Source organism: Caretta caretta, chromosome 11 (assembly GCF_965140235.1).
Source record: "Caretta caretta isolate rCarCar2 chromosome 11, rCarCar1.hap1, whole genome shotgun sequence".
Taxonomy (NCBI): domain Eukaryota; kingdom Metazoa; phylum Chordata; order Testudines; family Cheloniidae; genus Caretta; species Caretta caretta.
The window spans coordinates 65,442,831-65,467,588 of NC_134216.1; the positions used below are offsets into that span (position 1 = coordinate 65,442,831).

General features: G+C 41.7%; 1 protein-coding gene across 3 annotated transcripts in view; it reads right to left on the reverse strand.

The window, feature by feature from the left end:
- Nucleotides 1-24,758, reverse strand: part of KANSL1L (KAT8 regulatory NSL complex subunit 1 like) — a 97,607-nt gene that overhangs the window by 71,016 nt on the left and 1,833 nt on the right. For 2 of the 3 annotated variants that reach the window (XR_012664454.1, XM_048868492.2), the window contains exon 2: nucleotides 16,001-17,136. Coding sequence is in view for 1 of the 3 variants with exons in the window: in XM_048868492.2 (XP_048724449.1) it covers nucleotides 16,001-17,106 (1,106 nt within the window). In the remaining 2 variants the exon portion in view is untranslated. Of the gene's footprint in view, nucleotides 1-16,000; nucleotides 17,137-17,251; nucleotides 17,465-24,758 lie in introns of those variants that run through there. The other variant, XR_012664455.1, reaches the window with a different exon arrangement.

The window sequence follows — 24,758 nt, forward strand, 5'->3', positions numbered from 1 at the left end:
TGATTTTGTTTAATGGCTACATTTTATTTAATTTAAATTTAAATAAATTTAAATCAATACATTTAAATTTTTCCCACATGACTATTTCAAAGAAGCTGTTTTTCATCTGAAAAACTGGTTTGAATTCCTACTGTGTTGGTTAAATTGCAGCAGGTCAATCCTGTGTGACTTGCATGGAAGAAAACAACAAATAAATACAGAAGAAAAACCAAACCACAAAAAGCTCAGACAAATGCAAGAAGTCTGAGTATAATCAAATCTATAATTAGAAGGAACTTGAGGCTGGCGGTGTAGGGGCAGTGAATTACATGTCCATGAAAAAAGGAGTACTTGTGGCACCTTAGAGACTAACCAATTTATTTGAGCATGAAAGCTCATGCTCAAATAAATTGGTTAGTCTCTAAGGTGCCACAAGTACTCCTTTTTTTTTTGCGAATACAGACTGACACGGCTGTTCCTCTGAAACATGTCCATGAAGAAATTCATTCCTAAGGCCAGTAGAGGCAGCCTAAGCCTAGACTGGCACTAAATGAAACCAAAATAAATGTATTATTACTACTACAAGCCACTCCCAGCCTTCCTTGACTGGAAGGACAGACCTTAGTCCAAAAGCTGTTGACAGGACAAATTGTAAGTTCATCCTTCCTCCCCATTCCCAAACCCTCTGCATCCCTGCCCCCACAAAGGGAAAAAACAAAGAAAACAAAAAACTGAATGTGAGTATGGAAACTATTTGCAATTATATTTTAAAATATTGAGATGAAGCCAGCAAGAAGCTTAAAAAAAATAATTCATTTTACAAATGCTACTGTTCATCCGTCATCTGGGAATTATGTTTCAGCATTGTCTATAATTCAGCAGTGCCAAGAAACCAAAAAGGCAACTTAACTGTATGGAGAGGGGAATTGGTAACTGAAGTAAAAAGCAGCCTCATGCTATGCACATATATTTTATTGTGAGGGGTTTCCTGCTTCTGTAAATACAGTTTGAAAAATAGGTCTTAGGTAGAAAAGCAGTAGTAATGGACAAGCAAATCAAGGAGAATTTAGGGTACAGAAGGAACACAGGATCAGGTTTTGCAGGGATGGTCCAAATTTGGAGACAGCTGAGAAGTCATTAGACTGAGCCATGCAACTTCAAGGGGCAGTATGTGATGATGTACATCCCCAAACACTTATGCCCTGAAAACTGTGGGGAAGAGCCTCACCAGGAATGAAGGTATTGGTGAGGATAAACAGTGCGCCCAGACTAGTACATGCATTAGTGGGGAGAGAGTTAATGGACAATTAATGGAAGTTTCCTATTAAACAGAAGAAGGCACAAGCTTTAATGTGCCCACACCAGTGTTATGAGAAAGCAGTAAGAGCAACCTCAACTGTACAAAACATGATCAGACTTCAAAAATCATAAAGTTGGCTTAAATATCATATTTTTTTGCCTGTCTTAATTTTTGAATCGGACAGATTCAAAAACTGGGAGTGGATGATATCACCCTAAAGGTGAAAAAATTAACCTTAAACACATATACAAAAATGCAGCTTCCTTATTCAGTACTCAGAGGTGACTCAGCTTACTCTCTCCTCCACCCTATAATGTGGGTAGCTTCCATTCTATCCTGAGCTATCCCCACTCTTCCTATCCTTTAATTAGGGAGGTGGATATAGAAGGACAGAACGGCAACTTCCTCGAGCATCCCTCTATGGTCCCCCAACACCTCTCTCCGTGCACTTGACTCTTATTTCTTCCTTTCCTTTCAGTCTCCTACCCCTCATACTTTTTCCTCTCTCTGCCATTCCACATTCCCTTGCACCCCACTTCAGTCTGTCTCCTGCTCCTCACATTCCTTTAAACTTCACCCTCTGGTACTTCAGTTTCATGTTTCCCCTACTGCCGCCATACTCTCATTTCTGGCAACTCCATATTCTCCTACCCCCTGTTTGGTTCTCACACACTGACCACGGGGTCATCATCTTTCCTAGCAACAGGTAGCCTTCATACTCATTAAAAATAAAGGAACATCTCCATTTTGGATGAGAGCACAGCTTTGCAAATTTGAAGGTAAAAATAAAAAAAAATTAAAAAAAAAAATCAGAAATTCTTGTGAACCCTTAAAAATGAGCCAAATATCACAAGTAGTGATAAAATCATGAGAGACAGCAACTCTGGAAAGTGACAAGCATCCTGGTTCCCTAGGGGCCTTGACTAATTAGCTACACAGATTAAAACAGCTCATACCACCTAGCACTGCAGCACAAACAGTAAACTAGCACAGGCAGACCCCCCCCCCCCCCATGACTGAAACTGCATGTTTGACAGAACTGTCTGAACTGGTCCCGATGTCCCCTGCAGCATGTTACACCAGCATTACAGCCAGCTTCATTATGGCCCCAACATACAGCTAAACTCAAAAAATGATCATCTTGAATATAAACATTACATTGCAGGTCGTTATTGTAAAAGCAGGGTTCCTGCTATATTTCAACAGTACATCAGTGAAATCTCATTTCCCTCCAAAAATTGATATTTAATAAGTCAGACATTACTTATGAAGACAAATGAAGACAGCATAAACTAAAGTGTACACTAATGCATAGTTATGTTGCATAATGAATGTATTTTAAATGAAATTAGCAGTTGGTTTTCGGTATGAAATAAAAATGCCCACTGCTAACAAAAACTAACACATGCCACAGCTGAACAAACATGTCCAATTTATGAAATGACCTGTAAATGCTTTCTCAAGGACTAAGTCTTCTAGCACGCCTACCTAATGTTTGTTTTCAGAATGAACTACCATTGGTCACTGCTGAAGCATTAATTCCCCGGGACCAGTTAACTGCTAAATCTATACCCGCATAATTGAAAAAATGACTGCTGTTTTATGTGCTCAATGTATTGCATACATTCCAAGCAGCCAAATCTTGTTTAAAAATGTGAAAACAAACTGTAACATATCATATCAGAGGCAATCACCACCACATAACAAAACACCATTTACTTTGACAGCTCAATAGTGGTCTTTACCCAGATCATCACAGAAGAATGACTACAGAGAAAACAGGATAAACATACTGTTGCTTTATGATTACTACTACCAAACAAAGCGATGTACTGAATATCAATTCAATCAAACCTCAATGGAACTCAGAAATATACTGTTATTTCTACAAAGATCTGTAATCACTTAATTCTTCTGGAGCCTCCAGCAATATTTTCTGGAATTTACTAGATTTATTTTTTTAACCTGATGATTTTTCTGCATCATGGCACATTGCTTCAGAACAGATGAGTTACCATTCTCCATATCATCTGCAGACATCAGTAACTGCTTATCACAACAATTTCTAGCACCTATTCCTGATTCCTCCATCCCAGATATATTGTTACTAGTTAGTACTTTCAGAACTGCATCCAATCATGTGTTCAAACACACACACACGCCGCAACTTCTTTTCCAACTTGAATAACTTTAAAGTTTAAATTTAGCCACAAGTTCTAAGGAGGGTAAATGCCAACGGATATATGATATTGAAATTATTAATTGTAGCAGAGATTAAAATTCCTTTTCAGGGAACTGATGGCATATTGATATACGGGGGGAAAAAACCAATCAAGTATGATTTCTATTTCTGTACCCCCACATATCAGTTCAGAAGATACAGGAATAAACTGAAATTCCCCCAAACAAAGCAAACTAAACTACAGAAGAGATCCGAGAGTGAAAACAGAAGAAAAATGGAAGATCTCTAGACAGGCATGACTGCCCTGAGAACTTGGCAACCAAAAGTTTTATTCATCTACAGAAGTACACGAGTTGAGCCTTTAATACTTGGAGAAAGCTTAAAAGGAGAATGGCATAGCAGCCTCAGATGACTCCTCATCTGAGATGTTGCATGTTCCAGCCTAACAAACTGCAACAGCAAATACGATCTACAGTATGGGACAAAACAGTGTTTGCATCTATGGAATTCCTGAATGCACATAATCACCAGGCTAGAGATGTCTTGAATGCTTGGTAATCTGAATTAGGGCTCAATACAAAAAATGCATCCAGTTGGGCTGAAATCCATGGTCTAGATCACTCCAGAATTGTTATGGTAATTGGTTAGGTGACCCAATATGTCCTTTCCACCTCTAACCCAGGATTCTGTTTAGACAGCTCTGATAACATTAGAGCCCTGTATGGTAAAAGGCCAATTTATGGGGTCAGATTGAACACTAATTCCTCTGGAATTAGCAACCCATGGAAATACAATTAAGCATTAACCATGTCACTTTTAGAAAGAAATGCAAAATGCATCTCTCTCTGTAGATCTGTAGCTCCAGAAGTTCGATATTGGGCATCATATGGCCTTTTATAGCGTCAACCACCTCAGTGCCTTCCACTAAATCTTAGAATCTTTTAAACTAGAACTACGAGGAAGAGGGGAAGGTGAGCAGGTAGTGGGAATATGCAGAGAACCCTGAGAGAACCCTACTTACCGGTAACATCTCTGTCTGCTTTTGAAATGCCCTTTTCATATGCCTATAGTCTAACTAGAGTACAACACCCAGGAATGTTGGCTGAGGAGTTCCAATTATACAAATATTGCAGAACTCCCCCTGAAAAATAAGCATGAGGTCTAGATGCAAAGTCAAGACAAAGTAAGAGAACAAAACTCAAGATGGCAGCCCTACAGATATCTACAACAGAAACATTATAGAGAAAGGCCACCACTGCTGCATTAGCCCTACTAAAGTCAACCCTAAGACCATCAGATACTGACACACTAGCTAAAGCAGAGGTGGGCAAACTATGGCCCACAGGCCACATCCGACCCAGGGGACCCTCCTGCCCAGCCCCTGAGCTCCTGGCCCGGGAGGCTAGTCCCCGGCCCCATCCCTGCTGTTCCCCCTCCCCCACAGCCTCAGCGCGCCCGCGCTGCTGGCACAATGCTCTGGACAGCTGGGCAGTGCAGTTGCAGAGCCGTGGCCTGACCCAGTACTCTGGGCGGCATGGTAAGGGGGCGGGGGGGGGGTTTGAAAGAGGGCAGGGAACAGGGGGGTTGGATGGGGCATGGGTCCCACGGGGCAAGTCAGGAATGAGGGGGGCGTGGTGGATGGGGCAGGAGTCCCTGGGGAGCCGTCAGGGGGCAAGAAGCGGCAGGGTGGGGGGGTGTTTGAATAGGAGGAGGGGGCCGGGCCACGCCTGGCTGTTTGGGGAGACACAGCCTCCCCTAACCGGTCCTCCATATAATTTTGGAATCCTGATGTGGCCCTCAGGCCAAAAAGTTTGCCTGCCCCTGAGCTAAAGCATAACATGTTACATAATCTAATACATTTTAAAATAGGCACTAAGTGAAAATAGCAATCCGGTTACCCTTATCCCCAAATGTTATAAAAGCTATAGAGGGCTTTCTAAATATCTTCATTCTGTCCAAATAAAAACTTAAAAGCCATAATAAATACCTAGAGTATGGAGCACACTTACTTCCTTGGGAGAATGAGGTTCCAGAAGATGACTTGGAGACTGATGGTCTGGTTTAAAAGAAATTCAGATACTAGGTAAAGCATTTAGATGAAGTAAAATCTATGTCTTTATGAAATGCATGAAGGGAGAATTAGCCACAGAATCCTGCAAACTCATTCACTTTTCTCATAGATGTAGTTGCTTTTATTATTTATAACACGTCCCTTACCTAAACAACACCTTTAAATTGTTTAAACTGAAATAATTTTAAATATCTAGGCCAAGGTATTTAAAAGTGGATATCTAAAGTTAGCCTCCTAAATCCATATTTAGTTGCCTAAATAAGGCCCCCTTTCATGAAAGGAGTAACACATTTTTAATTTTAGCACATGCCTAAAGTTAAGCACATGCTTAATTGCTTTCCTGAAAAAGGGCCTGACTGTCCTGATTTTTAAAGGTGCTGACCATGTGCAGCTTCCATTGTAGCCAACAACATCTATAAAACCAAGAAAATTCTCTCCTCCCTCACAGGAAATTTTCAAAGACAAATTAATTACTGTTTCTGAGGTGATCAATTACTATGAGGAGCACCATACAAAAAGCCTGTAATTAAAATAGCTAACTTACAAAGCTTAGTAAAATACAAAGCCAATGATAAATCAGCAATTTACTTCAGGAATAAAAGTGTTTTCAATGTTCCATTTAATTAGATTAGTGAGGTTATCATATATTCCCACATGCGCAATTATTACATTTTCTGTTCTGCCACACTATGTTAACTGATTATATATTAATTCATCACTTTCATAACAGTAATGCCAAGTTTTTATTTATTGTGCATTCAAAAATGTATCTAACAGGCTTTGACATTCTTGGTTTGAGATCCTTGCATGCCACAACATGTCAAACCTTCTCCCTTACATTAAAATCTTTCAGTCTGCTTCCAGCAGCTGTGAAAATATTAATATAATTATAGGTTAGGAATCAGTATCTTTACTTGCAAACACCCTGCTTTCATATAAGACAAGACATTAGTCTTGCTCAAAGCACAAGTTATTATTGCAAAAGGTCAACCGCCAAAGTGAAAATGAACATGTGTAAAACCTTAAAGAGTTTTTATGCTTGTCTTACAGAAAACAAACCAATTAAAATTGACTATATTCTGGAATAATGTATTCCAAATAGTAAAGTAGAATATAAGCATATAGAAGTCTGGCTTTTCTCTTCCTCTGTGCTAAAGATAATTCTCCTCCTATACTCAGGGAGGGGCAGCCAGTAAAAGAGAGAGAATAGACTTTATAAATTTATAAACATTTTAAAAATCAACATGTCAGCAGTTATGAATATATATTGATTTGAGTACTCAAGAATAAACATATCTTGGTTTTTTTTATGCAAAGGACTTGTATAGGAAAGACGAATTAAATGCTGAACACGGAAAACCACAGTTGATTTTTGCCCTTAAGATAAAAGAAAAATTGCCAACAAATAAAAATAAGAGCAGCATTCAGTCCTAGCAGACTTTTTGCAATAAAGCCCAATTCTCGTCACAGATGTGTGGTATATTACTGCATTTTGCAAAAATTAGGCCTTGATCCTATTAAAAAAAAAAACGGCAAAAATTGACTTTTTCTACCTTTTCCAAGATTCAAAAGCAGGCAAAATGTTCCCATCATCCCAGACCCTAAAGCAGTGTGCCTGGTGATGTTGATGTTGCAATTGATGTTGCTCAACAAACCACGACAAGGCTAACAAAAACACTTAGATTAAATCTGGAGACATCAGGTGGATCTGGAGACATTCGGTGGGGAATATTTTAAAAGCAGAGTTACCATCTCTTCTCTCTCTAACCAGAGAACTCAAAAGAGAAAGATCAATTACTGTCTCCATACATTCAGATTACCCAAGAGTTGCCAGGTGCAATAAACCAAGGTATGTCCTGACAAAGCAGCAGATTCCCATCCAGAGAAGACAAAATTACAGTAAATCTGCTTCTTAGTCAGGCTTGGAATTGCTGGGAAGTAGCAAGGTGTAAAGAATATCTTCCATTAGAGGGGAAAAGAGAAATGTCCCACCTCACAAAGAGCCCATGTCTGGGAGTGGAGAATTATGTAAGAGCACTGAAAGGTGGTGAAGGACTGTAAGAGCTTGTCTACACTGGCAATTTACTGCGCTGCAACTTTCTCACTCAGGGGTGTGAAAAGACACAAGTTTCAGCACTGTAAAGCACCAGTATAGACAGTGCCCCAGCCGGGCTCCCAGCGCTGGGAGCTACGCCCCTCATTGAGGTGTGTTTTTTTCACCACAACCACACAAGGCACATTAAAGCGCTGCCGCAGCAGCACTTTAGCATTGCCAGTATAGACTAGCCCTATGTCTGAAAGAAGCATCGAACAAAAGAAAGCACATGAATTTTGTAGTGTTACTTGAACGAGCATATAGACACACTCATGTAGCTGCCCAGCAAATTTCATCAGAAAAGGCTTTGTGCCCTCTCCATCAATAAGTAGATGTACCACTAGTGGAATAAGCCGCTATCCTTTCAGAAAAAGAAAAGGAGTACTTGTGGCACCTTAGAGACTAACCAATTTATTTGAGCATAAGCTTTCGTGAGCAACAGCTCACTTCATCGGATGCATTTTCTTTTTGAGAATACAGACTAACACGGCTGCTACTCTGAAACCTAACCTTTCAGAGAATCTCAGTTAAGTATCTTGTAACCTTGGAAGGTCACAGATTTCATCCACCTAAAGAGAGAATATTGATGCTTTGCACCTCCTTTTAGTTTCCCTCGTAACACCACTCCAGCACCAGACTTCCTCTGTAGTATATTTCTATGCAACGAGAAAATTATCCTCCTAACCACATCACAATCACACGAGACATGTGAACAGTGATGAGCTGCCAAAATCTTAACAACCGGTTCCCTATAAGAAGTTCTGATTTAAGGGATGTGTCACAGTATTTATTTTTTGTACCTTTCTCCATAAGAAGTGGCAATGCATTGACTCATTGGGAGTCATACTTAACAAAAAAAAAAAAAAAAAAAAAAGATTTTTACATGTTTATTACAATAGAAACAAAGTATTGCTTTATTAAACGCATATCAACATAACGAGCAAGGCAAGTGCAACCCCTTTTAATAAAATAATAAACTAGAACGGGGTGGGCCAATTTTCTGGCCCGAGGGCCACATCAGGATTGCAAAATTGTATTGGGGGCTGTGCCTCCCAAAACAGCCTGTCCCCACCTCTTATCCGACCCCCACCCACTTCTTGAAACCCGACTGCTCCCCTCAGAACCCACAACCCATCAACACCCCGCTGCTCCTTGTCCCCTGACCACCCCTTCCCATGACCCCCCACCCTAACTGCCCCCAAGACCCTACCCCTACCCAACTTGCCCCGCTCCCTATCCCGTGGCTGCCCCGACCCCATCCACCACCACGCTGACAGACCCCCGGAACTCCCACACCTACCCAACCCCACCGCCCCGTTTCCCGACCCCTGACCACCCCCCCAGAACCTCTGCCTCCTCCAACCACTCCCTGCCCCGTATCCAACCCCTCCTCCCAGCCCCAGCACCATGCTGCTCAGGGCAGCGTGTACGGATGCCACGCAGCCCGCTGGAGCTCGCAGACTCACCCCTTTACCATGCCGCTCAAAGCGGCAGGAGCTGCAGAGCTGCCCAGGAGTGGTCCAGAGCATTGGCGGTGCGGCACGCTGAGGCTCTGCGAAAGGGGGGAAGGCAGGGGAGACGCCGGGGGAGCCGTAACAATTTTTAACAACCAGTTGTAAAACTGCTTCAAAATTTAACAACCAGTTAGTGCGAACCAGCTCCAGCTCACCACTGCATGTGAACGAAGCACCAGGCTACAACTGGTGAGAAAGGATACATGGCACACACAGCAAAGACTTGCACTGCTGAGAAACTTGAGCCCAGACTTTTTTGAAAACCATTTTGTGAGCAATCCAGAATCTCTTTTTGGACAATCTGGGGATTACGTCTTCCTCCTCATGTACAAGGAACACCAATTCCTCCAAATGCCTCTGTAAACTCAGCTGATTAAATCTTTTCTGGATTTGAGAAGGAAGTCAATTACTGTTTATAATGTCAGGTGGTTGATGATTAGCTGGAGATTCTTAAGGAGACCACTTACCATGAAACACAAAGTCTCATTTGAGCTCCCGTTCCTGACAGGCTGCATTAGCTATTAAGCAGATGGCTCGTACATCTGCCAAAGGTTTGCCCTTTCAAAAGATTAAGGCTATGTCCACATTAGAGAACTTACAGCCGCACAGCTGTCCCGATGCAGCTGCATTGCTATAAGATCTCGGGCAGCCACTCTATGTCGATGGGAGAGAGCTCTCCTGTCAACATAATTAAACCACCCCCAATGAGCAGCAGTAGCTCCTCCCACCAACATAGCACTGTGCACACTACCACTTATGCCATTTTTTTCACACCCCTGAGTGACATAAGTTTTATCAACATAAACTGTAGTGTAGACATGGCATGAGTAACTGCTACTACTAAACTGATCTAACAGCCAGATGGATGCCTATATACTGTTTCTGGCATAGGTCCAGTGCATTATATGAAATTCTGAAGCAAGCAGAGTTGGAGCAGTGTCTAGGAGCCTGTTTCCTCAAAAGCTATGATCATGTCAATCAGCTGAAAGCATTGGTGAGTTGATGTAAGCAGGATGTTGGGGAATTTCTTGATAAGAGTTTAGAAATTTGACATCTGGGCAATACCACACGTCCCAAATTGGTTTTGAACAGAGCTTCAGAAATGGGATAAGGAAGCTCTTTGTATGGTTTCTAGGAATTCACATCCAGTTTCTGGAATGGTAAATCTGGTGAGCTGTCACCTCATACAATGGTGTCTTCACCAAAAGATCATCCAGGTACTGGTAGTCTCAGGATGGCAACTAGCACAACAAGCACCTATGTGAACACATGAGGAGAGGAAACGGGCCAAAGGACATTGCCTGGGACTGATGCTGGTCATTTACAATTACAAAGCTTAGGAACTATTGGTGGCATAGATAGATCATCATCATGTTCCAATCTTTCTTGAAATCTATGGAGCATAAGAAGTTTTTGGGAACTATTTCTTGGATCGCAAGAGTTGAAGTTGCCATTCTGAAATGAGCTTTATACTCAGAGAGGTTGAGGATGGATAGATCCAGAATCACAGAAGTAATTCCAGTTCTTTTTATCATCATGAAGAACCTGGAGCTGAAACCAAAGTCTGGCTCCGTTGAGGAGACAGATTACTGTTCTGGTGTCAGGAAGACTTGCTATACAATCCACAAATGTTTATCTTTTCACATCAGCTTGAGAGAGAGGAGGTGAAAGCAAAAATTCCCCCATTTTCCTCATGTAATTTTTTGATGTTCATAGTGAGGCCCCTGACTGGTATGGACATTGCTCACAAGTTAGATATGCTAATTCCACTACAGTGGAGACAGGCTAAGCTTTCTTTGCCATTATGTCCTCCCCAGACTTCAGACTTGCTCTGCTGAAACACCACACTATGACCTCAGTAGAGGACTACCAAAGTTGAAGCAACATTTACTGGCAGAAAACAACCCCACTATTGTAGATTACAGAATTGATAGACTTAAGCTGCACAGCAGCTACAAACTTAGTTTTATCAAGAACCTTAACATATAGGTAAAATCTTTCCAGATCAATGGAGCCCCTCTATTATGAGGAATAAAAATTACAAGTAAGGAAACCAGTGCTTTTCTCAAACACAGCAGTCACATTACTCAGGGAAAGCTGTAAGAGCCAGTTCCTAGAGAGCTAATAAATACCAAATACAGAGCAACATAAATCCATCTAGGACAGCAGTGTGACACTGCACCCATATTCTTCACAGTGATATTATATGATATGATTATAAAAGTTATGATATATTTTATGCATGATAAGTCATGTGAGATGTCATTGGAAAGGTTATGATTTGATGAATATGATTATCCTATTTGTATGCATGTATCATTTTTGTATCCAAAGTTATGAATATTGACTACATATTTATTGCACATGTAGCTATTCCTGAGCAATGCCCAATAGGCAAAAGGCTCTCAATGTAGATGGCTGGCTGGGAATGGCCCACTCAAGTTAATGAAGCATTAGAAAGAACAATAGGCCTTAGGAGAAGCTTATCTCCCACCTGGGGAGCCTTTGGAAGGATGCTACAGACAGCCTCCGAGTAATGGCTGCTGTGACACTACAGGGACATGTGACCAGGTCACCTGGACTTCATCTTGGGATGTTCGTATTTTTCCATGGACTGGCATGGGAACCAAGCTTTGAAACAAAGGGGTCCTGCCATTTGCAAAAGCTACATAAGGCAGGGGAGTAACCTCATTGTGGTTCTTCACTGACTCCCCACCCAAAGAGACTTTTGGAAACACAGTCTGAACTGGGGGAAGTGCTGGACCCAGGCTAAAAGGGATTTTTAGCCTGTGAATGGAACACCTGAGGATTCCAAGCTGTAAGCAAGTGTAGCTTTCCCCTTAAGAATCTGCAGCCTGTTTGTATCATCACTCTGGATATGAATAGCAGATTCTCACCCTATCTATGTAGCATATTAAGTTTAGTTTGCGTTTGTTTATTTGCTAGGTAATCTACTTTGATCTGTGTGCTACCCCTTATAATCACTTAAAATCTATCCTTTGTAGTTAATAAACTTATTTTTGCTTTATCTAAAACCAGTGCATGGGAATCATAACTCGGGGCAGAAAGCTGTTACATATTCCTCTCCACATTGAGGGAGAGGACGAATTTTATGAGCTTATGCGGTACAGTTCCTTGTGCAGTGTAAAACGGCATAATTTTGAGTTTATACTCCAGAGGGAACGTGTGCCTCAGGAACTGGGAGGTGCCCTAGCTGGAGCCTTCCCATGCAGGGACTGGTCAGAGCATCTGCATGTAACTGCAGCTGGGTGTGTCCCTACCTGTATGTGTGCTGGTGAAAGTACAGGCTGGAGCCTGGAGAGGGCTTGGCAGCTTGTCACAGCAGCACAATGTAAAAGGGAGCCCAGGCCAGTGGGTCAGGGGGCTCAGTGGTACCCCAGTTCCAGGAGGCACCCCGGGGGGAACCTGTCACAAGCGGTTCCTCAATCTTATTTGATCACACACCCCTTCTTTGTGCCTGTAGTAGTTTACGCCCCCCCCTCCCCGCCACACAAGTACATATACCGATAAAAAGAAAAGTCAACATGCAACTTTCACTAAATATTAAAAAAAGTAAGGCATTGATTCAAACAGAGCCAACTATCCATTGTAATAAGAGCAAAATTGTGGTCAATGCTTACAATTAAATGTGCACATCATGTCATAACAAACAGATTAACGTACAGATGGCAACAACTTTGTATAATGCTATGCAAGCTTAACAGAAATCCATCAAAAAGCACAGCACCATCTTGATGCATAGCGCCATATGAGGACCTGATATGTCTGGAGGAATCAGCATTGTTAGTTATTCACTGCTGTGGGAAAAATGTGCACATTCTCATACCCCCCCAGAATACATATGGTGCTAGAACACAGCAACCACTCCTGGCCAATCCCAACTATGATAGGGAAGAGAAAGAACCTGCCTTCTTCACCACACCTGTCGGGCCAGGTCAGGAGACAAGGGATATGGGGGTCAGACAGGGATTTATAAGGGCAGGTGGTGGAGGACAGACTGAGGCAGGGACACATGGAGCTGAGGGAAGGGGGCTGGCTGAGGGGGTGTAGGGCCACATGCGGGTAGGGGGAGTGAGTGTCCGAGTAGGGTGGAGGGACACATGTGGACAGGGGTGCAAGGACACATGGGGGTGCAGGGACACACAGGGATAGGAGCAGATGTGCCTGACTGAATGGGAGGGGCCAGGGGTCAGCCAACAACCCATCAAGTTCATACCCATGTTTCTTCCCAGCAATTACTTCCCTCTCCCTGAGCTCCTCTGATGACTCCCCCAAGCCTCTGCACAGCTTCTAAGTGGCGCAGGAAATATGGTTCTGTACTATAGTTTAAATGAATAATTACTCAGAGTTCTGTATTAATAGGCCTAAGAAGGAATCTATTTGTCAAAAAACATTTCCTGAATCTTTTTTTATTGTCTGTATTATTACAGACATACTTGCTGATAGGTATTTTGAAATAAATTACCAAAATAATTGAAATTGTGTGATTATATTGTGTTATTCTGACAAATAAAATACGCAGAATTTTAAAATATTGTGTGAATAATTTTTAATTTGGCACAGAATTCCCCCAGGAGTATTCAATTCCTTGCTTTGCCACGGACTTCCGGTGTGACCCAGTGCAAATCACTTAGACTACCTGCCCCTCAGTTCCCCCACCTGTAAAATGTGGATTATAGCACTTGCCTACTTCACTGGGAAATTGTGAGGATAAATACATTAGAGATTGTGAAGTGTTTTGAGATCTACAGAGGAAAAGTGCTACATAAAAGAGAGAGACATTATTATTATTAAACTCTAGCTGGCTCATCAGGATGTGGGTTGAATCTTGAATGCTGCTGATGCTAGAGCTAGTAATCAAGTGGGGCTAAACTACTCTGTGCTGCTAATACAATCACTCTGTGCTGCTTCAATGTTATTTTGCAGTGGGTGCTGCTCTTACTGGAGCTAAGCTAACTCAAGAGAAGTTAATCGGAGCCAACACCGCACTGAAAACAAGCCTGACACGTAGCTGTGAATGCAGAACAAAGTGAAGACAGAAAAGAGGAAATAAGGAAGATGAAGGACTGTCAGGATTAGGAGCTGGCCCATTCTTTGCAAGTAAAAAACCAAAAAAACACCAAGCAGAATCTCACTCCAAATCCTAGATTATTCCCTTCCCTTTGAAATCAGAAAGTAAATTTGCCATCAGTTTTCCCTATTCAATTCACATGAAATAATCATGAAATAAGAATCTCAGAGCAGCACTATTATTCAGAAGTTCAAAAAGATCAGCTAAGAACATGCTTGTTGATTCTTCTCCACTGGGAGGAGTTAATGATGTTATTTTTTCCATTCAAAACAATTCAGAGAGAGCATAAAATATAATCATATTAAAGATCAGAGTGTTCAAACAGAAAAGTTAGTTGACAATTCATTACATTTTGGTTTGGTATTTAATACAGCACGAACCATTTTCACAACGGACAGAAACAAATTCAAATACACTTTGTATATTTTTCTCTCCCATCACCTTTCCAGACTCAAATAGTTTCACAGAAGGCAACAGTAACATGATATCATATTAGACACTATTCTGTACTACTGTACTATTTTTAAGGCTTTCATAACTGGAGCTAATAAATATATAATAAAGGACAGAGAGCCCTTTTCAACAAGTACTGAGATCCAGTCCAATTTAAGATGAAACTTTCCTGGTTTTTACTGAATGTTGTGGTTTTCAAAGGTCAGAACAAGAGACAAATATTTTAATATACATTAACTTTAGGACTTAGAAATAAGAGTTATCGGGCACTTACTAATCAGTAAACCAATTTCCTAATCAGAGACCATTACAAAGGACTGGAGACCCCACACCAAATCGGAGGACAACCCCCTATGAAAAGCCCAGTCCAAATCTCAGGTGCTGGAATGGGGAGGGTGATGGGATTCCTAGTTGCTATCCCTAGACCATGCTAGTGCCTACAAATAGCGTGGTTATAGCAGCACGGAGAGCAACACGGATACTTTAGGTGCTAGTTGGAGCAAAGTTAATGCATGTATGTCTACCCGTGCTGGGAATCACACTTCCAGCTGCTATGTAGACATAACTCTGGATGCTGCAAGGTGGCAGAATGTCTATGCTATCTTAAACCCAGCCTCCATTTCTCCTCTCCGAGAATAGTTTTAATACCTGCCTCTGTCTAGTCACAAAAAGAAAAGGAGTACTTGTGGCATCTGTCTATTCACAGATTTCCAAAGGCAGAGCGGCATGAAACGGATTCATGTCAGCTAACTGTAGTGAAAGTTAACAGTGTTGTTAATTGAGCTCTGCCTCCTTCCCCCCAGGGAAAAGGTATCAGTAAGAAAAGAAGCACTACTGCTATCTGTACAGAGGCTCAGGAAGACAACTTTACGAAGATATTTTCTGACTGAATTGATGAAATCATAAAAACAAGATTTTTTCCCCCAAAACTTAACATTCTCCAGAAAGTGGATATCTTGACTCCCCACCAGACCAGAGAATTTCTCACTCACACTGATAAGTATGAGTAAAGGCTTGAAAAATCCACTCTACTCAACACTGATTAATTCAAAACAGTAAAATTAAATATCTAGATTTTACAAAACATATGCCAAAATTTGCTCTCATTTACAGTACTGAATTCATTAAAGTTACTCTGGTGCAGTCCTTAATTACCACTCTTGTCAATACTGTGTCTATCATATAAATAGATATCACAGCAATGCAAAGTGTTGCTCTCTGCATGCTACAACCAGGTCCAGGCCCTTCAATTTCTGGGTTTGTAACCGCTGTTAAATAAATACATAAAAAGTCTAGCAATAGTTTAACACTTACGCTTCCACAGTTTTTCTGACAGTCTGTTCATCACAATCATCATCTGAGCTACTGCAAGTGGCATCAGAGTCCAGATCTTTCTCCACATGAGTCAGCAGCCCTGTAGCAGAGTGTGCAAAACCCCAGATTTCACCAGGTTCAATGCCGAATCCATTCTGTGTGTCTTTATTTGAATTATTGTCCAAGTTAGTTATACTGCTTTCTGCCCTAATTTCTGTGCATCCAAGGGAGCTACTATCCAAAAATCTGGTTGAATCATGAAAAACTTTCATTCTTTGGAGCTGATGTTTCACAAAGCATTTCAGCTGGTGATCACAGTGTTTGACAACATGCTTTGCCAGGAGTATCTGTAAACGTTTCTGAGCTCTTTTGGCTCGACTGAGCACAACTTGTTGCTTACTGACACACTGAAGTAAATGAGCATTCAATTCCTCTTCTTTACTAGTGTGGGTGCAGCTCACAATTGCTTTCAAAGGCTCATGCACAACTTGATGCAATGAATTCCCTTTTTTGGTTTCAGCATGTACTAGTAGACCCTTATCCGAAAAGCCATTCTTCCGATACCATTTACAGTTTGGAAGCTGCATTTCTTCCACATTATTGGATTCAGTTACATTTGAATCCAACAGTCTCTGCATTTCTGCCAAACTCTGGGTCATGGTCTCCGATAAAGTTTCCCCTCTGACCTGCTCTTCAGGTTCAGAATTATTAATCTGACTGACCTGTGCGGTAGCACTATTGTGTAGTAGATTTCTCATCTGGGAGCAGCTGTGCTCTTCTGAATTCCTTTGCTTACTGTTTTTGTTTTTTATGTTTAATGGAGAATTTGTGCTCATTAATAAGACAGATTGATAATGTCTGGAAGACTGAGGAGAACCAAAGTGTTTTACATTGAAGATATCATTTCTGAGGTTGGGCTCAGTAGTGGGAAACCCCAGGACTGAGCAAGTAATCTGTGTGATGGAATCCTCCTTTATCGTCTCTTCGACTGCTCTGGAATTTTCCATGCACAAAGTTGTATCAGACTCCATAGCTCTAGAGGACAAAGAAGGTGACAAGTAGATACCATGACCTTTTGTTGCTGCCTCTCTGAGGGCTGGTGTCATTATAGCTATTGTAGGTAGTTTACAGCAAACCTGAAAATAACAGGGGATATATAAATTGTCTAATTTTTAATTACAATATACAAATAAAAGACCATTCCATGTAATGTTGTTTTTTTTAATTCTTTTAAAATCATTTTAAACCTACCCAACTAATGCAAATTCATCTGATCGACAGGGCCTGACTGGATTCCCTCAAAAGCCAAACAAGATCAGTTTTTCAGTATCAGGCAGGGCTTGTTTCTAATGCAATAAAAGGCTTCCCCTTCCAGCAGAAGTTCTTCACTGCAGGCACCTTCCCAACTGGCCAGCTCCTTAGGTTCACAGGAGCAGGGCTTCTCTGTTGTGCAGATTAGTAGGAGAGAATCTATGGTCAGCTTGAGGTCTTGGGCAAGCTGAGACAAGACTGTGGCAGGGAAGTTTTAAAAAAAACCATGTGAAACAATAGGTTTGTTGAAGAGGTGACTATAAGTCAGTGCTCCTTGTTTATTCCCTTATCTTAAGAGAGTTCCATTGGAGGGGTGCCTTCTCCACTAGTCTCCCTCTACTGTCTTCAGTTTGATTGGCCCTCACAGCCATTGCCTAGCTCATTTCTCCTCAAATCTTGGGTCTTGTCACATAATTTAAGTCTGAAGGGCCACATAATCATCTCACCATTCCTTTGTGCTCCCTCCCATCTATTTGTTGTCTCCACCTGTTGTTTTTCTTCTTATACTTAGATTGTAAGCTCTGTGAGGCTGTACACTGCCTCATATATTGAGACCCTGTTCAGAGGGCCCTTAGTGCTACCAACATAGGAATAAATACATAAATATTAAAATACAAGCTTTAGCTTTGGAGAGTGAGATATTCTGTTGTCTACAGCTATTGTTAGTCCAGTACAATCACTGCCCTCCCCTAAGGAGGGCGGCTATAAATCCTGGCTGGGGCTCAACGGAATGCCTGTTATAATCTATTTGGGAGTGACCACATTTATTTTTGTAGAAATTTACTGTATTTTGTGATGGAACCTGAACACTTGACTTCTTATGTTTAAACAAACTGTTTGCACAAATGCAGGGTTTTTAAACCCTGGCATTATTTTTCTGCTGGGCAGAATATTCTATTTTATATATTTCTAATGAAAATAATGTAATAAACTTTACTGTGAAAGTTTTTAAAAAATACAAACAAGGGGCTGCCTGGGAGATGCACTGAATTAGAATCCAGGCAGACTCTCCAGACTTGTCAACATTTTAAATGAAGGGCTGAAGTGTGATTTCTCAACATTCTTCTTTTATAACTACCACATTAAAATCCTTAAAAGTAATTAGTCTTTACAACATTAAGTCCATCGTAACAAAGCTTTTGTCAGACATATCCTTTAATTTGGGGGTTTGGGAGATTAGTTTTTTTACCTTTTCCCAGACAGGCATGTGAAATAACTGTGATAAGTGGAAAAGATGTAGCTGGAGGTGCTAAAAATTAAAGCAGGGGCAGAAGTCAGGCTTCCTACAGAGTTTACAAGCTTACTAAAACCCCAAAGGGAGTCCCCGCATTAGACTTTCTTTGAGCTCTCAGCAGAGGATCTCTTAAAAGGATATGGTCAACTTGAAATCTAGGCTTATACAGCAAGTTTAAAGCAGTTTCAGCTACTACACCTGCCCCTGAATCCAACCTGCTGATTTGTGCAGTTTTATAATTACATCTTCCTTTTCTAAATAAAATATCTTCCTCCACAGCTGTGAAATACCCACATAAACATCAGGAAAACATGACTACACACAAAGAGCAATCAAAACGCACAAAGTAAACAAACTGAAAACAAAGACAAATTTCATATATACCTATATACTCTAAGGTGCTATTTGGAACAATATAGTACAAAATTTTCACACAGAAATGCGATGTTTGAAACTGATCATGTACCTTTAAACAACACATCCTTCCAGCTGAGCTGCAAACTCCCTAATTCCAACAAATACAATTCCAGTTTTTCCATAGGTTTGGGAAAAAACACTGAAAACACAAACTAATCCATCAAGCTTGACCAAAGTAACGGAAGGCAATACTCCTGATGAGGGACAATGCAAAAAACCAGATTTGGAGTTCCTGAAGCAAGTTGCTTGAGTTACAATGTGGTTAAAAATGGTAGAAAATCTTTTTCAAAGGAGAAAACTCCTGATTTTTCAAACTGTCAAAGCTGATTGACACCTTGCCCAATAACCCTTCCACATGATTGTCTGCCACAGCAGAAAATATTCAGGTTGTTTTGTTTTTGTGGAGTCAGAATTATAAACCAGTATACTTCCAACCTTAACTATGGAGAATTTGGTATCTCTCCATAACATCCACTGAAAACAAAGGCAGCCTTGTCAGTGATATAGGGCTGAAACAAAGCATCATCCACAAGACTAAACATTCTTCATTAAAACTGTCCTGAGCTCCACAAAAACTGCCCATTTTTCCTTATGACCAAGCCCTTTGCTTCCACAAAGAAGCAAGTAGTGCAATATGATGTTTATGAAAAGGCTGAAATCTTACACTGGAAAGAGCTTTCTTGTCAAAGGTAATACTTTCTGAAGATATTTTTCCATTGTCTAATACTTTAGGTTTCCAAACTAGAGCAATAAAAATTCTACTAGACTAGCAAATAAGTTATTTTTAATTATTTGAAGTTCAACTTTCACTTAAATGTTGGTTTTTGACACTGAGAATCTGATTTTAAAAACGTGAAAAGAAAGGAGTAGGAGAAAATTTTTGTTTAAAGAAACAAAAGTACTGTATATGCACAGTAGAGCAACCAGTGTTTAAAGTGACTCTATGTTTAACCAAACTAGAGCCTTAATTACACAGTAAGACGTAGCCAGGAATTTCAGTTTTGCACATAGTGTAAGTGCTCCATATGAGTGACACCTTTGCACCTACTATAAACACACACAAAACAACATTTTTAAAAACTAATTAAATGATCACTAATATTCTCCAATCCCCCTAACAGTCTCTGTTGTTCAATTCCTCCGCACCCCACCACATCCTACTTATCTTCTACTCCTCTCTCACTTTTGTCTTATTTTCTCATTTTCTTTCCGCATCTTTTCCTTATTCCTGTCCTTTTCTAATCCATTCCTGACCTCCCTCTTTGAGACTCCCTTAGCTTTCTATTTTCAAATGTGTTTAAAGGGATGCATTCAAAACTTAAGTAAAATGTCATGTTGGTTACTACTACCCATCTTGGATTATTAAAAATAAAGAACTTTTAAAATCTGTTTACTTTTACATGTGGAAGATACTGGTTTACTTTGGGTATTTCCCTCAGAAGAAGCAACATAAATAGACTGATCAGTTTCACTTTTGTTTATAGCTACTTTCACTTTCTGATTCTCATGAACTTACATAGTGCTGAGGCTTTAGCTTCAATTTCAGGAAAACCTTTAAATAGAAATGTTTAACTGATTTTTTTAAAATGAAAGAACATTTCTATTCATAATAGAGTCCTGTAAACCCCATCTGTGCACTCCTACCCTTCTTCCCACATTTTGAAATCAAATTCTAAATTTTTAGCCTCAAACTAGACTGCTTAAGGGGACGCGATCAACTTGACAACCTTTCTTCTCTTTTGTACCTACCTTATTTACAAGTAACGCTTCAAGTTATTATAACAGAGATTAAAGGAAAAAATACTGTTTTCAGTTTAGTTACTTTTTGAATCAGCAGTTTTTAAATGCAAAGGTGGGCAAACTATGGCCCGCAGGCCACATCCCACCCAGCCCCTGAGCTCCCGGCCAGTGAGGTTAGACCCTGCCCTTTCCCCTGCTGTTCCTCCTCCCCCACAGCCGCAGCACGCTGCACCGCCAGCACTCTGGTCTGCCGCTCCTGCCAGGCAGCGCAGACGGCGTGACTGGCAGCTCCTGCTGCTCTGAGCAGCATGGTAAGGGAGCGGGGGGGGGGGGGGGTTGCATAAGGGGCAGGGTGTCCCAGGGGCAGTCAGGGGACAGGGGGCGATTGGATAGGGGGTGAGGTCCCGGGGGGCGGTTAGGGGCAGGGGTGTGCATAGGGGTTGTGGCAGTCAGGGGACAGGGGGAGGTTTGATGGGCAGAGGTTCTGGGGACGGGAGTCAGGGGACGGGGAACAGGGCAGGTTGGATAGGGGTTGAGGTACCGGGGGGAGGTTAGGGGCAGGGGTCCCGGGAGGGGGTGGTCAGGGGACAAGGAGCAGGGGGGGTTGGATGTGTCGAGGGTTCTGAGGGGAGCAGTCAGGGGGCGGGAAGTGGGAGAAGGCAGATATGGGGTGGGGGCCAGGCTGTTTGGGGAGGCACAGCCTTCCCTACCCAGCCCTCCATACAGTTTTGCAATGCTGATGTGGCTCTTGGGCCAAACAGTTTGCCCACCCCTGATTTAATGTATAGAAACTTACACTGTTTCTTCTACATGAGTTAGTATTTTAAAAAATGAGAAGGCATTTAAAAAAAAACAGGAAAATTAGACTGTATAAACAAAAGTTTACAGGAGCTAGGGCCTGGTGTAATATCCAAAACCACATTTAATACAATGTTTGAAATGACTAGAATTCAAGTTGATAGTGTCTCTAAGACCTGTTCCTGAAAAATCACAATTCATGTACTAGCTCAGGGGTGGGCAAACTACAGCCCGCGGGCCACATCTGACCCACCAGCGAATTTAATCTGGCCCTTGAGCTCCTGCTGGGGAGCAGGGTCTGGGGCTTGTCCCGTTCCCGTGCTCCAGTCAGGGAGTGGGGTCGGGGGCCACTCTGCGCATGTGTGCCGGGGCTCCTGGAACCAACAGCATGTCCCCCCTCCAGCTCCTATATTTAAGGGCAACCAGGGGGCTCTGTGTGCTGCCCCCGACCCAAGCGCCACCCCCACAGCTCCGATTGGCCGGGAACTGCTATCCAATGGGAGCTGCAGGAGAGGCAATCTGCGGATGGGCAGCGTGCAGAGGCGCATACCCGCGCCTCCACGTAGGAGGAACATGCTGCTGGTTCTGGGAGCTGCTTGAGGTAAGTGCCACCTGGAGCCTGCACCCCTGAGCCCTTCCATGCCCCAACCCCCTGCCTCAGCCCTAATCCCCCTCCGTTCTCCGAACCCCTCATCCCCAGCCCAGAGCCTGCACCCGCAGCTGGAGCCCTCCCTCTCCCTCCCCCCCACACACACCCCAACCCCATGCCACAGCCTGGAGCCCCCTCCCACACCTTAAACTCCTCATTTCTGGCCCCACCCCAGAGCCAGAGCCCTCACCCCCTCCTGGACCCCGACCCCAATTTCATGATCACTCATTGCCCGCCATACAATTTCCATACACAGATGTGGCCCATGGGCCAAAACGTTTGCCCCCGCACTAGCCACTTAATCACTGGGACTCCTTGCAGGAGTAGGGGTTTGTAGAAACCATAACTGAAGAGATGCTGGCCTCAACAGCGTCCTGGTTAAAGTTACGAAGGGCAAAGAGAAGTCCACACTTAACCACTTTGGACTCTACACTCACCTAAAAAGAAGGTATAATCCTGCTCAGCAGCTTTTGTTTATTGTTCAGAAGCAGCACGGTTACTTACTATGAATATGTAAACATTTCACTATTTTGTTCTATTAGTAACTCCGAAAAAGAGGGCAATGTGGGGAGTCTCTGTGTTTCAACAGCTCTTACTGTGCAGTCAGTACTGTACAGAGGGAGCTGTGAACTCAAGCATTATGTACGCTCCAGCAGTTATAAATCATAAATTACTCATCTTTGAAAAACATACACCTACAGTGGTCTCTCTTTGAACACAAAGGGACTCAATTTACAACAAAAAGAAAAGGAGGACTTGTGGCACCTTAGTCTCTTGTGCCACAAGTCCTCCTTTTCTTTTTGCGGATACAGACTAACACGGCTGCGACTCTGAAACCTGCCAATTTACAACAGACCACCTACACTGTTTTAATTACACAAAACATCAAAAAGGACATACTTCAACTGGAACTCATTACTACTCATTTACGATAAATCCATAACTCATTAAAAGCCCTGAATGGAGAAGATATTTTCCCCTTGTTCCTCAATGATATTGAATCCAGGAGCATATGCTATTCCAATATTTCAAAGTGTATCTCCCCTCTATCAGTTAGTTCAGATGTTCTAATATTTAGTGTCCTCATATTTATCTGTTTATTTGTAACAGAACATTTAATAAAATTGACAGGTTTCAGAGTAACAGCCGTGTTAGTCTGTATTCGCAAAAAGAAAAGGAGTACTTGTGGCACCTTAGAGACTAACCAATAAAATTGGGGTTTTGAATCTATCATGCTAAAATTAGGAGATTTTTTGTATTAAATGGATCACTCAGGGCTCTCAACATGTTGTACATATGTCTCTAATATAAATATTTGTACTACTTCTAAGTACATTACAAGCTCCATAAAGAAACTGTATGTGATTATTTCAAATATCCCTCTGAATCAGTCAGTCTCTGAAGAGGTTCCATAAAATGTTTTTTAAACAAGACCAACTTAGTGTTTATTCTCCTGTTAACATGTTGAGACTTTATACTTGCAATTCTATTAACACAGGATTTCTCAAACTGGGGGTCGGGACCCCTCAGGGAGTCACGAGGTTATTACATGGGGGAGGGGTCACAAGCTGTCAACCTCCACCCCAAACCCCGCTTGCCTCCAGCATTTATAAAGGTGTTAAATATATTTAAAAGTGTGTTTATTAGGGAGGGTCGCACTCACAGGCTTGCTGTGTGAAAGGGGTCACCAGTAAAAAAGTTTGAGATCCACTGTATTAACATTTATGGGAGTTCCCAATGCAGACCAATGGAATGAACAAGCCTTCTGGATGAATAGATCAGTCTTCTATGTTTATGTTCTTGCTCTCTCAGTAACCTTATACATTTTCCAGCTTTATTGTTCAAGAAGTTTCATGGAAGTTTTTTGGTCAATATTATGAAACAGTTACCTTTTAATCAGTGGCCGAATCTAATGATTAGACCAAGGGACTGTTTCTGACTCCACCCATGAACACAGGTAAGTTACATACCTACATAGGAAAGGTATGTTCCTCACTGTAGTATAGCTGAGTGCTTCGCACTCACTAATGGATTTTACTCTTAAAACACCCTTTGAGATAGGGAAGCATCATTCCTGTTTTACAGATGAGGAACTGAGCCACAGGGTAGATTAAATGAATTGCTCAAGGTCACACAAGACATCTACAAGCATTCTTGAGTCCCACTCCTAAACCCATTCCACACCCACTAATGTTTTAGATTACCCCATCAAAAATGATCTGTGATTCTGGATACATAACTTGTGGTAATCTGGGCCTGATTTTGAGACGGGCTGATTATCCTCACCTCCAGATCAAGGCAATGGAATCTGATAATTAGGCTCAAAATGGGCATCCAAAAAATCAAAGGCTACTTTTGAAAATGGTGACCCAAACTTTTGTGTTTCCATTTGCCCAACTGGAAAACCAATACACTGCAACAATGCCTACCTTCTTCATTGTACTGTTGGGAGACTTGAAGTATCATGCACATCTATTATGCTATATAACAATTAATACTTGTAGATCACTTTGAGCTCCTTGACTGGAACGTCCTATACAAGGGCAATGTATTAATACCTCATCCAAGGCCTAGGCAGAAACTGCAGTAAAACAGCCAAGGAAAGAACA